General features: G+C 37.3%; 1 protein-coding gene across 3 annotated transcripts in view; it reads left to right on the plus strand.

Moving 5' to 3' along the window:
- The window catches only part of ATG5 (autophagy related 5), a 130,923-nt gene that overhangs the window by 59,501 nt on the left and 56,220 nt on the right, over positions 1-15,202 (plus strand). For 2 of the 3 annotated variants that reach the window (XM_036109661.2, XM_036109664.2), the window contains one exon: positions 12,477-12,571. In XM_036109661.2, coding sequence (XP_035965554.1) covers positions 12,477-12,571 — 95 coding nt within the window. The remainder of the gene's footprint in view (positions 1-12,476; positions 12,572-15,202) is intronic. The other variant, XM_036109667.2, reaches the window with a different exon arrangement.

The following is a 15,202-nucleotide window of genomic DNA, read 5'->3' on the forward strand; positions in this document are numbered from 1 at the left end:
CCAAAACTAGAAAAGAAATCGCTCATAAAAAATCGAGTGCAAAATAAATTTTTTCATCTAAGATGCAGTGTGTTCAGTCACGTCTTGATTATCATCTTCAAAGTGGTTTTCTACATAAGCATTACTTGCCACAGGGTCCCTTTAGGATCCAAGCTATCCTTTTTTTGACATCTAGTTTCTTTCTTTCTTTCCCAGTGGAAGGATATCAATAAAATATCCCCAACAGCATTTTTAATTGCAGTTAATTTCATAAAAGATTTAGCCAAAAAGACTTCATTTTAAATTACTATAAGCCACACTGAAAGCTAAACGTCCGAGATTTTGTGGCTCTTTTTCTTAAGCTAGCTTCTTAGTTTTAAATATACTACTTGGATTTTTTTCCTACAGGTATTATGGTATTAACCTGCATTGACTTTCCAGGTATTTTAAGGTGAAATTACTTTTATGTAGGATTGTAAAACTCTATGAAAGCATCTTTTACATATTTTTTGCAAGATAAAAAGTATTGATATTTGTCCACTGAAAATATAAGGAAGGGGTGGAAGAGAGGACAATCAGTGGAAATCTAATATCTAGGAAGTAGGAAGAGAAGACCATTCCATAGCCTTTTTGAATTAAGGGGAAAGGCTTTACATTTACAAGTTTTGTCACCAATATTTTTATAACTTATTTTTAGGTGTTATTACACTCAAAAGAATACTCTGTGGGATTTAGATATTTGATTTATAAATCAGTAAGTTGAAAAACACTGGTAGAATAATTTCAAATATTAGTAATATTCTCAGTTTGACCCTTAGGATTCTTAGAAATGTGATTAATTTTTTTTTACCTTGTAGGATACATTGTGTATATCACTTATCACTAAAAGCTACTGAATACATTTAAAATAATAGTATTTAGTCCAAAATGAACTCATTATAGGAAATAATAAAATGTAATATATAAAATGTTGGGTGGGCCCTATTTTTTGTGGTACGTATATAATTTTAAGAATCAACCTTGTTTTGGTAATGAGTTTAAATAAATTAATTTTGCAGTAAATGCCACCTGAATAATCCTTTTAGCTAAAAATTGAACTATGATTGAATTTTCCAGTTTCGGTCGTCATTGTCATCTTCTTTTAGGAGGTAGTTCCTAACTGAGTGATGTTTTCCATTGGTTATCACAGTGCATTTCTGCTTGTTCTCATTGAAAAATTGTGCCTTAGGGGCGCCTGGGTGGCTCAGTCGTTAAGCGTCTGCCTTCGGCTCAGGTCATGATCCCAGGGTCCTGGGATCGAGCCCCACATCGGGCTCCCTGCTCAGCAGGAAGCCTGCTTCTCCCTCTCCCGCTCCCCCTGCTTATGTTCCCTCTCTCGCTGTGTCTCTAATCTGTCAAATAAATAAAATCTTAAAAAGAAAAAAAAAGAAAAATTGTGCCTTAGATGAACGTGCTGAGGCAAATAGTATTTATTTTTGCAGCACCCACTGCTAAGTGTTCAGTTTCGTCATCTGCAACTGTGAAAGGAGACAAGATTTGTTAAACTATTATGCCTGACACTACCGTGAATTTTGAAGTCCAGAACTCTGGACTTTTTGAAAATATGAACATTCCATTCATTATTAGTTTCCCAGATTCCTGTTAATTATAGGTTATTGAATTGACTTGGAGTTTTACCAAGCAAGCAGTGTTTTTATTCATAGAAATAAAATTGAAAGTTTCCCGTAATATGGATTATGGTATTGTATCCCTGATACAACTGGCCTGATGATGTCAGGTAAATAATTTACCTGCTTTGAACCTCCGTTTCCTCCTGTGTAAAATGAGGATAACTATCCAGTAAGTTGCTATGAAAATCAAACAATATGAAACCCATATAGAGTTTTAAAAATAGCTAAATTCTGTACAAGTATGTTTTTACTAATAAAACCCACCTCCGAGGTTTTACTATAATCAGAACCCACAACTTTTCACTCTAGCTTCACTTCAGTGTATTTTTTTGTTTAATACCACTTCTTTACCAGCCTAACTTCTAACATGCTTTTTACTTAAGCATCTATCACTTGGTTATCTGCCATTTGAAGAGATGGGGGTGGGGTGGAGAGGGCTTGAACCATTAAGCACTCACTGCCAGTGCAAGATAAAGGACAAATCAGACCGAAATTAGAAATTGTGGTAATTTTATGTATGTCAGTCTGCTTCTCCAGCTACATATTAAGTGAAGGAAAGAACCTATTGTGTACTTGTTTTATTTTGTTTTAATTTAAAATTCTCTACAGCTCCCAGTACTTAATTAGGTACATAAAATGGAGCAGATAGTTTGATAGATTTAACTCTATGCAGATCCTACAAAGTAAAAACTTGTTTGAGCACACCATTCCTTCTGTCAACTGATTTACCCTTTCTTTCCTCTTCCTTCCCTAAAATTGGAGATTCGTAGTATGAACCATTTGCAATGGGGAACTTTTTGTAAAGGGAGATATTTTTCATGTACTTACCATGGAGAGGTTAGATGGATTTGAAATAGAAGAGAATTTATCTGGAATTATATTACATTTACTAAAGTCTTGTGATGTCCTAGGCCTGGATATTTTTATATGTGTTGTCTCAGTAATTTCTCACATGAATTAGATAAACATTATCAACTTTGAAAACAAGGAAATGAGGGTGCCTGGGTGGCTCAGTCGTTAAGCGTCTGCCTTCGGCTCAGGTCATGATCCCAGGGTCCTGGGATCGAGTCCCACATCGGGCTCCCTGCTCGGCAAGAAGCCTGCTTCTCCCTCTCCCATTCCCCCTGCTTGTGTTCCTGCTCTTGCTATCTCTCTCTCTGTCAAATAAATAAAATCTTAAAAAAAAAAAAGGAAACAAGGAAATGAGCTCACAGAGCTAGTAAGAGATGGGACAAGGATTTGAACTTAGATCTCTGATTTTAAAGTGGTTGTGTTTGGGGCGCCTGGGTTGCTCAGTCATTAAGCCTCTGCCTTCGGCTCAGGTCATGATCCCAGAGTCCTAGGATCAAGCCCGGCATGGGGCTCCCTGCTCAGCGGGAAGCCTGCTTCTCTCTCTCCCACTACCCCTGCTTGTGTTCCCTCTCTCACTGTGTCTTTCTGTCAAATAAATAAATAAAATCTTTAAAAAAAAAAATGGTTGTGTTTTCCATTACATCTGGGAGTTATTAACTCTGGCTACATATTAGAATCATCTGGAAGTTTCTAAAAAGTACAGTTGCCAGGGCATCTGAAATAATTGGTATGGAGTGGGTCCCTGACGTTTGTCGTTTTGTAAACTCAGGTGATCCAAGTGAGCAGCTAAAGCTGAGGAATGTTGCACTGCACATGGTGTCTCCTGACCACTGGTGCCTCCCGCATTTCTCCCCCCCCCCCCCCCCGTTTCTAAAGCTTTCGTTATTTGTCAGTGAGTATTAACGGGATTTTCTCATCAAAAGCATGCAGGGTTTGTATTAGAATAAAGACAGAATATCCTGCATAGTAAACATTGCAAAGATACAGTGAATATAATGGACTATCTTTTTTTTTTTCTGTCAGTCTTTCAAAAATTAAAATAGATTTTTGTTTTTGTCTTAGGATTCTGGTGGGCTCTCTGAAGTGAAAATGAGCTTGATTACTTGTTGAATTTGTTTCTGGTCCTCTGACTTTAGGAAAGTAATAAACTGTAATTTAGTCTTAAGAGGAAAAACATTTTCTCAATTTATAGTAGCTTTGAAAGGTAATAAATCAGATTATTGGTTATAAATCTATAGGTGATTTACACAGGGAAGCATTCAGTTAATTAGTCTTGGCCTACCACGGTGCTACAGCTCTGTAAATCTCTATTTGGGAAACAAGCTACTTTAAAGATTGTCTTTTAGAGGGGCACCTGGGTGGCTCAGTCGTTAAGCGTCTGCCTTCGGCTCAGGTCATGATCCCAGCGTCCTGGGATCGAGCCCCACATCGGGCTCTCTGCTCCGCGGGAAGCCTGCTTCTCTCTCTCCCACTCCCCCTGCTTGTGTTCCCTCTCTCGCTGTGTCTCTCTCTGTCAAATAAATAAATAAAATCTTTAAAAAAAAAAAAAAATAAAGATTGTCTTTTAGATTAAATGAAGACTTAATTATAATTGAAGATCATTCTTTTTTTTAATTTTAACATGAGCACATAGAATAGTTGTTTTTTTAGCATCATGACATTTTTGAATTTTGAGGCCCTTTTATGTAGTTATTGGCCCAATTTGAAATAAACTTTTCTTAATTGGCTGGGATACAGTTACTGAATTCTATGTAAAAATAAAGTCAATTACTGGGATTGACTGTTGGAATACATTAAGAGATGTTATAACTTGCAGTTATGGTTTATTGTGATGTTGAAATTAAAATTTACGGTCTGCTTTTTCAAATTCCAGTTAAGATTAGTTTTCTTTAAGTTTCCAGCAATGTTTTTTAAACCATTTATGAAGTAACTGGTTTTTACTGGCTCTGTGTATAGACCTGTGCTGTAAAGTATAACAGTTTTGAGCCTCTCATCTTCCCAGATCAACAAGAAACCTCATTTTTTTTTTCCCACCATGCTTATCCCCTCTGTTGTAATATTTTAAGATATGTTAGGAGAGGGAGGGGTTGAGAAGGAATTGTTATTAGATCTTAAAGATAGTAGAGATAGAACTCAGATGAGCCTGCCAAGACTTGAGGACTCAGATGTTGACCTAGGTGTTCTTGGGCCACCATTCCTGCTCCCACCACCATTTCACCATTTCATTTCCCCATTTCTGGAGATTAATGCAATCAAAATTGATGGAAGGTAAATGTAACTAAATTGTTTCCACAGCATGAGAAGATAGGGCTTATATGGTAGTTGAAATGGTTGGAGGAAGCAGAAGGGGATATGAAGGGAATTTGGTATTGTAAAGTGTTGCAGCTGGATTGTATTATGGCTCTCAGTCTTCCCACCTGGTTAACAAAGGCCACTCAGTTGCATAACTCCAGGAGGCAGCATTCACACAGAATTTGATGTGAGTGGTGCAAGCTCTCTGGCCCTGAGCCAGACTGAACGCTCCAGCAGTCTTCTGATGATGAGGTTTTGGCAGAACCACTTTCCCATACTGGTTTTGACAGTTCACTTACCTTGTTGCTGAATCTTCCCAGTGTCTTCTTTTGTTGACTCTGAGGCAGCCTAAGATCACTTATGTAATACTTACTTTGTGCCAGATACTGTTGTATTTTGCATGTATTAACTAATTTATTTCTTCCAATGACTTTATGAATATGTACTATTAATATCTTCATTTTACAGGCAGTTCCATTTATAGGAAATTGGGACACAAAGTTTAAAAGTATGTTGCTCAAACTCCGGCGGCTATTAAATGGCAAAGCTAGGAAGCAGACGAAGGCAGTGTGGCTCCAGAGTGTCTGTTTTTTCCCACCATGCCATGCTACATTTGGAATTCCTTCTTTTTGTTGTTCCCCATTTCCCTAAATCAGTCAGTCATATCGTTATTTAGTCGCTTAAACATTGATTGAGCATCTACTTTGTGCCAGGAACTTTCTAGGACTGAAGACAAAGGCCTTGCCCTCGTGGAACTATATTTAGTTGGGGGAGAGAGACAAGAAATAATTAGACACGTGAGTTGGGTAATTTCAAAATTCAATTTCAAAAATGTCTAGATAGAAAATAGAACAATGCCTCACTTTGAATTGAGGAGATCTTCTCTGAGGAGGTGGTGCTACTTCTATTGGGACTTGAATGATCAGAAAGCAGCAGCTTTGTGAAGATAAGAAAAGCAAGGATTCCAAGCTATGATATAGGAACAAGTTTGGTGTTTTCTAGGGACAGAAAAGAAAAATCATATGACTTGGAGCTTAGTAAGTAAACAGATTGATGGGCAGTGAGATCTCAGAGGACTTCAGGAGCACCTGCGTTTCCAGGGGGTAAGAGGGAAAGACCTTTTGGTTCACATGCAGTTTGGGCAGGGAGCAGTCCTCCCCCGTTGCAGGCAATAAGAAAGTGAGTGCAGTGGATTTTTAAGTAATGATTCTAGTACTTCTAAAACCATATTGTTAAAGTACATCATAAAGCATTATTCCATGGCCCATTAGAAACGTGTGGAAAATCACTCATTAATGGTACAATTTGATTTACGTTTTATAAGACCATTCTGAATGCTCTGTAGCAGGGATACATGTGGAAGGACAGAGTCCAATTAGGTTGTCACCGTGGTTCAGTGCTTATGAAAAGTTGTGGCAGTGAATACAGAGAGAATAAATTACACCCTAAATATGTATTTATATTGATTACTTTCCTTAATGTCAGTTTTCCAGACGGTAGCACTTCTATTGTAGGGCAAAGGAGTAAATGTCATCGCTCAGTTTATTATGAGACAGTTGGTAGCCCAGGTTGAAATTTTCCTGAGATCCAGGTTTTATTACTCTTTTGATTCATTCAAACAACAAATTCCCCCAGGGTACAATCCTCCTGCCAAGATGAATGTTTATGTTCGGGATTAGCCTTCTTCAGGACTGGCACTCCTCTCAGCCTTAATGTGGAGTCCAGCCCTTTGGTCTTGCCTTCTTCTACCTTCATGATGAATTCTCAGGGGCCCTGAAGCTTTCCCAAGGCTTCTTTGCTTTGGTAAGGGCCTCCCCACTGATATAGCTCAGGAACTTTAAACCTCAAAAAGAAGGGCTCGTAGAGACGCGTGGGTGTAGTTTGTTGAGCAGCATCCAAGCACCAGTGGGTGTGTTGCTACAGAGAGAATGCTCCGTGCCGTGGCTCAGCTAAACACCCTATTAACCTAGGATTCTCTTAATTTGACTTGACTTAGAAGACAAATGAGTTTGAAGATACAGGTCGCCTATTTAACGCACCTGTGTTTGGCAACCTACCAAGTTATTCATTTTTTTGTTTTGTTTTGCTTTACAAAGATGTTTACGTATTACATATGAAGAAAGTAATTCAAATAGATTTCTACTTGGATATACTTTCTGTTACATATTTTGAAAGCCTCTGGTCAAAACACTACATATATTACAAGGCCAATTGTAGTACTGATTCGAATAATACTGTTGATAAATGCAAAATTTTCTGAAGCTGTGATTTTCAACTATTTGCTTTTCTCTTCAAAGAAAAGCTTCAAGTCTATGTTTTATGTGCTGACACTTATTCGGGATGCTGTAAATATGTTTTTTTTTTTACATCACAGATGTTAAAAGACTAGGAAGTGGATTGAGCATGCATGTGGAGGCTGCCTCCTTTCCTATAGTTTGAGGGTCTCAGCCAGCAATGCCACATTGCTGAACTGAAGCTAAACAGCAGTCCCTGTAGTCCCTTAGATGTCCTCCATGTCTCCTGGGGAGCTTTTAGACACATGTATTGTTTGTGACATTAGAATGTTAAAATTTATTTTGCCTTGAGTTTGCCACTCATAAGGCTTAAGTGGAAGAACAGATGCATTGTTTAAAATGGCCACTTTTTTCTTGCAGTTTTTTCCATGTGAGGAAAAAAGAAAACTTTATTTCTTAAGCTTCTTTGGGAGATTTTGATTTTTAAAAATGTTTTTTCCTGAATTTTTAAAAATTTCCAAGACCAATATAGAAGCTTAATTCAGCAATGAGAGAGAAAAGTTGGTGACCACCAGGATCTTGAGGAATTCTATTTTTAATATCTTTATTACAAAAATAGATTCACTTTCTATAAGGCAGTCCTTCAGTTGTGTGATTCTTAATTTTGTAGCCTTCCTAAATGAATAAGCTAAGTTTAAAAAACAGAAACCAACTTATTAGTCATATGGTTAATAGCTCTGGCAAGAAGGATATAAGTTACCTTCCCTTCTCCAGTTCTTTGAATAAACTAAGTGACCGATAGTTTTAATTTTCTCCGACTTAGTTGTTTTGTTTTAGATTTAGAACTAAGTTAACCTGAAAGTTCTTGAAATTGATGTATATTTACTTACAATTATAGTTTAAAAAACGAACAGATAAAGACCATTATGCTTCTTTTACTTGTAGGTATTGCTTTTATGACTGATAATTTTTATGACTTAATTATAATAACTAATAGCATAGTTATATTCAAAGTATTCCTTGGTAACAAGTTAGTATGTTCTTGATTCATCAATATGTAGGAAGGTAGTAATGCATCCTAACTCCAATTTTATTTTAGTTATTGACTAGGAGATAGGAGAAATACTGATACTACAGAATTCAGTGTGAAAGGTGATTGGTTATACACTCAATCTCAGGACTGCTTTTTTTTTAGTTCCTTCTACTTGTGTCTTGTTAATAACATTGACTTATAAAAGCTAGATTATTCTTGGTTGGAATGTCTTTAGTATTATTGAGGAAATACCTATTTTATATAAGAACATCTAGTTTTATAAGAAGAGTGAAAGCTACTATTAATTAATACATATCTTTTATTATGTCTTTATTCCTTTTAAACATAGTTGTATCAGACTGGGTCCAGTCAGGAGGTAGAAATCAAACAGAGGGTTAAACAGGGTAAGTTCCATATGAAGAATTATTAAACTCTGATGAAAGAGTGACTATAAGATATAAGAAAACTGCCTATGGTACTCTAGGGCGAAGGGAGGAAAGTCACACTTACAAGGATCCTCTAGCCAAGACTGGATTTAGAACTTGTGGGGGGAGATATAGTTCAATCCACTGGATTAGTAGAGAAATTCACTCTTCTGCCCAGACTGGAGCTGGTCTGCAGTCACCAGGCAGTCAGGACAACTGGAGTGCAGGCCACTAGCAACAAGTGGTCTGGGCATGCAGAGGGAGTGGCAGTTGTATGGGAAGCAGCAAGTAAGCCACCCTGTGGGCCTCCAGAGGAAATCAGGGGCTGACAGGGTCTAGGGGTTTCAGTGTGCCTATACAAGCAGGAAGCTCTTTCTCCTTGCAGTGTCCTTCTAGCCCTCTACTGAGAAAGCTTAATGTGGTTGTAAGAATAGAAATGCTTCAGGGGCGCCTAGGTGGCTCAGTCGGTTAAGCATCTGACTCTTGGTTTTGGCTCAGGTCATGATGTCAGGGTCATGAGATTGAGCCCTGCGTTGATGGAGCCTGCTTAAGATTCTTTCTCTCCCTCTGCCCCCCCATCCCCCGCTCACGCGTGTGGGCTCACGCATGTGGGCACCCGCGCAGAAAGAAAAGGAATGCTTCAATTGTGTCTGTTATGGCAGGACATATGTTAAAGGGTCATTTTGAAGCTTAGAGTCATTAAATGATAATGGGCACAATAATGTTCCTTTTTCCAGTTTATTTTTTTGCCATATAGGTATGTAAAAACTTTTGACTAATTGCCTTTCTGTACTTTTTATTGTTTGTGTTTGCTTTCCTTCCTACTGACATTTTGGGTCAGATAATTCTTGGTTGTGGGGAACTGTCCTGTGCATTGTAGTATGTTTAGCATCACCCCTGACCTCTACTCACTAGATACTAGTATCACACATAAACAGTTGTGACAGCCAAAAATGTCTCCAGACCCACTGGTGAGCAAAAGTCTCTCCTGGTTAAGAACCACTGTTTTTTATTAAAAAGCACTCTGTTAAAAACAATCTAGATCTCTCTTGTAATAAAGGTTTACTTGTGGTTTTTAGCAAATGCTATTTTAATAAAAGAGGGTATCTTAGATAATTATAAAGTTTTGTTTTTGGAACAGGTATTAGAAACTAATTGAACCTCTGTATTTCATCTGTAAGTGAATTTTCAATTGATTTGTTTCTAGTCATGTAGCTATTTAGTTGCATACCTAGGATTGGAACCCAAAATGTTTTCAAAAAAAGGTTATATATGTAGTATTTTCTTGTTTGTTCTTTGATTTAAGAGCGTATGTTATGCATGCACCTTGGTAGGTGCTAGAGATTTGATGATGAGGCAGTGAGTAAAATTTCAGGTTATCATGAAGAATCATTTTATTTAGCTATCACACTCTTGCTTGATACTTGGTGATAGAAAGATACTTTTTAAAAAGCATTGAAAGAATATTTGATTCATATATGGAAGGACTGTGGTTAAAGGAGCTACTCTTAGCATTAAGATGCAGTTTTGTGGTTGCAACTGTTGAAACGGTTGTGGGCTTTGAATCAGAAGACTGAGAGTCTGGTCTTAGTTCTTCATGAAACTCATAACAACCTAGGCCTTCATTATCATCTGTGAAATTACATTAGACTACCTGGATTCTGAGTTACCTATCCTACCAGTTCTGATACAGTATGAACTTCCAGATTGAAGTTGAAAATGAGAATAGAGAAGGCCTAGAGACTGTCCCAGTCTTCTAGGACAGGGATAGAAGAAAAAAAAAAACAACTAAACTTCATTGTTTTATATAATTATAGTGACCTAAACTGTATCAACACATTGGCAATAATTTGGATTGAGACGAGTCTAATAGTAGAGAATGTGCTTTAATACCAAGCTGATCTGAAATTCTGGTGCTGCTATTCATGTACTTTACAGATTTGACTCTGAGATAAATTTCTGAGTATAAAAAATAATTTTAAGGTAGGATTCTGGGTAAGTCAAAAAGGAGTTACTTAAAAAACAACAGAATGGGAAAAAATATTTGCATAGATTTATCAGTAAGAGGCTTGTAGCCAGAATACATTTAAAAAAAAAAAATCTCGCAACTCAACAGTAAAAAAGACAAACAACCCACTTAGAAAGGGGACAAAGAATTTGATAGACATTTCTCCAAAATAAATATGTAAATGGCCAGTAAACAAATGAAAAGATGCTCAGCATAATTACTCATTAGAGAAATGTAAGTCAAAACCATAAGGAGAGAGGTGCGTGGGTGGTTCAGTCAGTTGGGCATCCAGCTACTTTTGATTTCGGCTCAGGTCATGATCTCAGGGTCTTGAGTTGAGCCTTGCCTGGAGCTTCATGCTCAGCGCAGAGTCTGCTGGAGGTTCTCTGCCCCTAGGCCCACTCTCGCGTGCTCGCTCGCTCTCTCTCAAATAAATATGTCTTAAAAAAAAAAAAAAAAACATAAGGAGATAACATTTCAGACCCACTAGTGTGACTCTAATAAAAGGGTGGGGAGACACTTGGGTGGCACAGTCAGTGAAGCCACTGACTCTTGATTTTGGCTCAGGTCCTGATCTTGGGGTCCTGGGATCAAGCCCCATGTTGGTCTCTGCGCTTGGTGGGGAGTCTGCTTGAGGATTCTCCCCCTCTCTTTCTCTTTTCCTCCCCCCCCACAGCCCCACTTGTGCATGCTCTTTCTTAAATAAGTAAATCTTAAAAAAAAAAAAAAAAAGATATGCAGTAACAAGCGTAGACATGGATGTGGACAAATTGGAACCCTCATACATTGCTGGTGGGAATGTAAAATGATGCAGCCTCTTTGGAAAACAGTTTGGCACTTTCTGAAAACATAGTTACCATATGGCAGTTGAACAGTTATCATATAAATCAGTATTTCCATTCCTAGGTTTATACCCAAGAAAATTGAAGATACACATCCAATACAAAAGCTTATATGTGAATGTTTATAGTAGCATTATTCATAATGGCCAAAAAGTAGAAACAACCCAAATTTCCATGAACTGATGAATGGGTAAACAAAACAAAAAAATTTATCTCCATACAATGAAATAATATTTGTCCATAAAAATGAATGAAATCTGAGACATGCTACAACTTGAATGGACCTTGAAAACAAGCTAAGGGAAAAAAACAGATACAAAAGTCACGTATTGTATTATTCCATTTATACGAAATGTCTGGAATAAAGATTAGTGATTTCTAGGGGGATAGGAAGAGAGGAAAAGATGGGTAACTATTAATGGGTATGGGTTTCTTTTTGGGAGGATGAAAATGTTCTGATATTAGATACTGCCAGTGGTTGTTCAGCTCTGAATATGCTAAAAAACACTGAGTTGTACACTTTAAAAGGGTGAATTTAAAAACAAAAGAAAAGGGTGAATTTTATGATATGTGAATTATATCTCAGTAAAGTGGTTTTTTTTTAAATTGAGCCCGAAAAACTTAAAAAGGAGTTAATCACTGAGATTAAGCTGCAATCGACAGTTAATGCTTAAGTGTCAGTTCCACATTTCCTTCAAACCCTTTCCTGTAATTTTGTCTTTTTTACTGTTTAATGTTTATTGTGTTTGGTGTTTTGATTTTGTTTCTTTAAATAAGTTCTGGTTAAGACTTAGATCACTTGAAGCTGTCCTTTTATTGTTTAGACAGTAGCAATAGGATAGAGAATCTAGACATTCATCCCTATCTGATGTTTTTTGCCTTGATGACACAAGTAGTCATCTGTTCAGGGTTTCTCTTATGAGATGAAATGTCTATGCAAATATCTAGGAAGAGGAAGCAATAATGTAGAAAAATTTATATTTTGCTTTTTGTTTAGTTATGGAAAGATAAGTTTAAAAAATAATATATAAATGATGCTTTTTCAGAAACTTCTAAGAGGATGTTTAACAACTTTCATTTCTTCATGTGAGGTTTTAAATTATAATGTTCATTTTTAATAACAAATAATTTATCATTACAGACAGATTTGACCAGTTTTGGGCCATCAACCGGAAACTCATGGAATATCCTGCAGAAGAAAATGGATTTCGTTTTATCCCTTTTAGAATATATCAGGTAGGAAGTAACATTTTTAACAATACCAACTTGTGAATGCCTCAGACATCTTACTTCTTGAAGTAGTGTAGTCCAAAACTCTTTAAATTTGCATAGTAACTGAAGGATATTTGTTAGGGCTTTCCAGAGCTTATCTTTTGGTGACAATCAAGTCAGAGACTACACTGAAATATTTGACTCATATACAGTTGATCCGCATTATTTGCGGATTCTTTATTTGCAGATTTGCTTGCTTTCTAAAATTTATTTGTAAGCCAGAGTCAGTACTCAGCAGCGCTCTCATGGAAGTGTGCAAAGCTACAGAAAATTTGATTCACCCAACATTCACATATTCAGCAATGCCGTACCTTCTTGTTTCTGTTCTCCTGCTATAAACAAGTTTCTTTTCCCTGTTTAGTGCTATGCTTTTTACACTTTTGTGCTTTTTATTGATGATTTTGTTGTTTAAAATGGTTCCCAAGAGTAGTGCTGAAGTGCCGTCTTTAAAAAGAAATGCACATATGGGGCGCCTGGGTGGCTCTGTCGGTTGAACATCTGACTCTTGATTGGCTCAGGTCATGATCTCAGGGTTGTGAGATCAAGCCCTGGTCCAGCTTCGTGCTGGGTGTGGAGCCTGCTTAAGATTCTCTCTCTCCCTCACCCTCTGCGCCCCCCCCCCCATGTGTGCGCTCTCTCTCTCTTTCTCAAAATAAATAAATTAAAAGAGAAAGAAACACACATAAAACAAGGTTATATATTGGTCAGTTGAAGAACATTTTGTGACCAGAGACACACAGTAACCCAACCCTATATTTCCTCCAGGAACAGTGGCTCAGTATTTGCTAATTCAGGGTTTGCAGTGACTTTGTAAAACGTAGCTACCACCGATGAGGGGAATTGATGTATTTGTTTTAAATGGTGAGTCTTTAGTGTTGTACAACAAAATAGGTAAGGAGAGTCTCCTTATAGCACACTTTCATGGGGTGAAGAAACTCCTGTTTCTGTAGAGTACTTTAAAATTTCTAGGTGCGGGGCGCCTGGGTGGCTCAGTTGTTAAGTGCCTTGCCTTTGGCTCAGATCATGATGCCAGGGTCCTGGGATCGAGCCCCGCATCAGGCTCCCTGCTCCGCGGGAAGCCTGCTTCTCCCTCTCCCACTCCCCCTGCTTGCGTTCCCTCTCTCGCTGTGTCTCTCTCTGTCAAATAAATAAATAAAATCTTAAAATAAAATAAAATGAAATTTCTAGGTGCTTTGCATATAGCAACTACTTTGTAAATATTTGTTGAGTGAATGGTATTCCAGAAAGTAAGTTACTTACTATCTCTAGAGAAAAAGCAGTTGAGAATAGAAATTGGAAACATAATATCACAGACATGGGCTCTAATCAAGCAGAACTTCCATTCAAACTCAGAGAGGTTGTGTCATAAGTTCCCCTTGTAGCCGTTTTCAGTGTCCCACAGTCTTTACTCATAGTGACTCTATAGTAATTTTTAAAATCTTTTTTTTTAAAGATTTGATTTATTTATTCAACAGAGAGTTAGCACAAGTAGGCAGAGCGGCAGGTAGAGGGAGAGGGAGAAGCAGGCTCCCTGCTGAGCAGGGAGCCTGACGTGGGGCTCGATCCCAGGACCCTGGGATCATGACCTGAGCCGAAGGCAGCCACTTAACGACTGAGCCACCCAGGCGCCCCAATTTTTTAAGTCTTTTATAGAGGCATCAATCATATAACTGTATTAAAGAGGAAAACAGTTTGTTTAATTAAAAGTAAGTAAACAAAAATCTCAGTATACTCAAAGAATGAAAAGTGTTTCTGATTTAAATAAGGTATCTTGTTATTGATTTCATTAACATAATGGTAGATAGACTATTTTTAAGATTATATATATATATATATTAGAGAGAGAGAGAGAGAGAGAAAGAGAGCAAGCATGAGTGGGGTGAGGGACAGAGGGAGAAGCAGACTCCCTGCTGAGCAGGGAGCCAGGTGCAGGGCTCAATCCTGGAACTCCAGGATCATGACCCGAGCCAAAGACAGATACTTAACTGACTGAGCCACCTAGGCACCCCTAGATTATTTTTAAATCATGGATTCATAATATGTACAATAGAAATAAAATGAGAAAAATTCCTGTTGGAATAAGACCAGATGATCTAATTAGCCACACTTCTCTGCTTCCTTTTTTTAATTCCACAAGTCTTTGTTAATCACAGATATTATACAGTGGGTTTGGAAATACCACAGCTTATTTATTTATACATAATCTTGTATTATGAAGAATCTGAGGCAATTAACACAAATAATTAGAAAACAAAAGAATTTAAAGTCAGAGCTACATATCATGAAACATCTGATGTAATTTACAAGAATTTATAATCACAAAACAGAAAAGAATTTAAAATCAAAACTACTGAAAATAAAAAATGGAAACTCAGCATGAAATTACATAAGCTATGAATGAGTGAGATACTCAGATTTATTAAAATTGACCTGCAGATTTGACCCCAAGTATTCTTGTAGCCAGAGCAAGGGAAAAGAAATGTGGTAACATTTTTTTTTTCATTATACATAAGGAGAAAACCTAGTAGGTTATTAGGGAAAGCTAAACTTTCTCAGGCATGGGAAGGCTAGGATGGAAAGACTTTTAGGTTATTT

This window comes from Halichoerus grypus, chromosome 9 (assembly GCF_964656455.1).
Source record: "Halichoerus grypus chromosome 9, mHalGry1.hap1.1, whole genome shotgun sequence".
NCBI lineage: Eukaryota > Metazoa > Chordata > Mammalia > Carnivora > Phocidae > Halichoerus > Halichoerus grypus.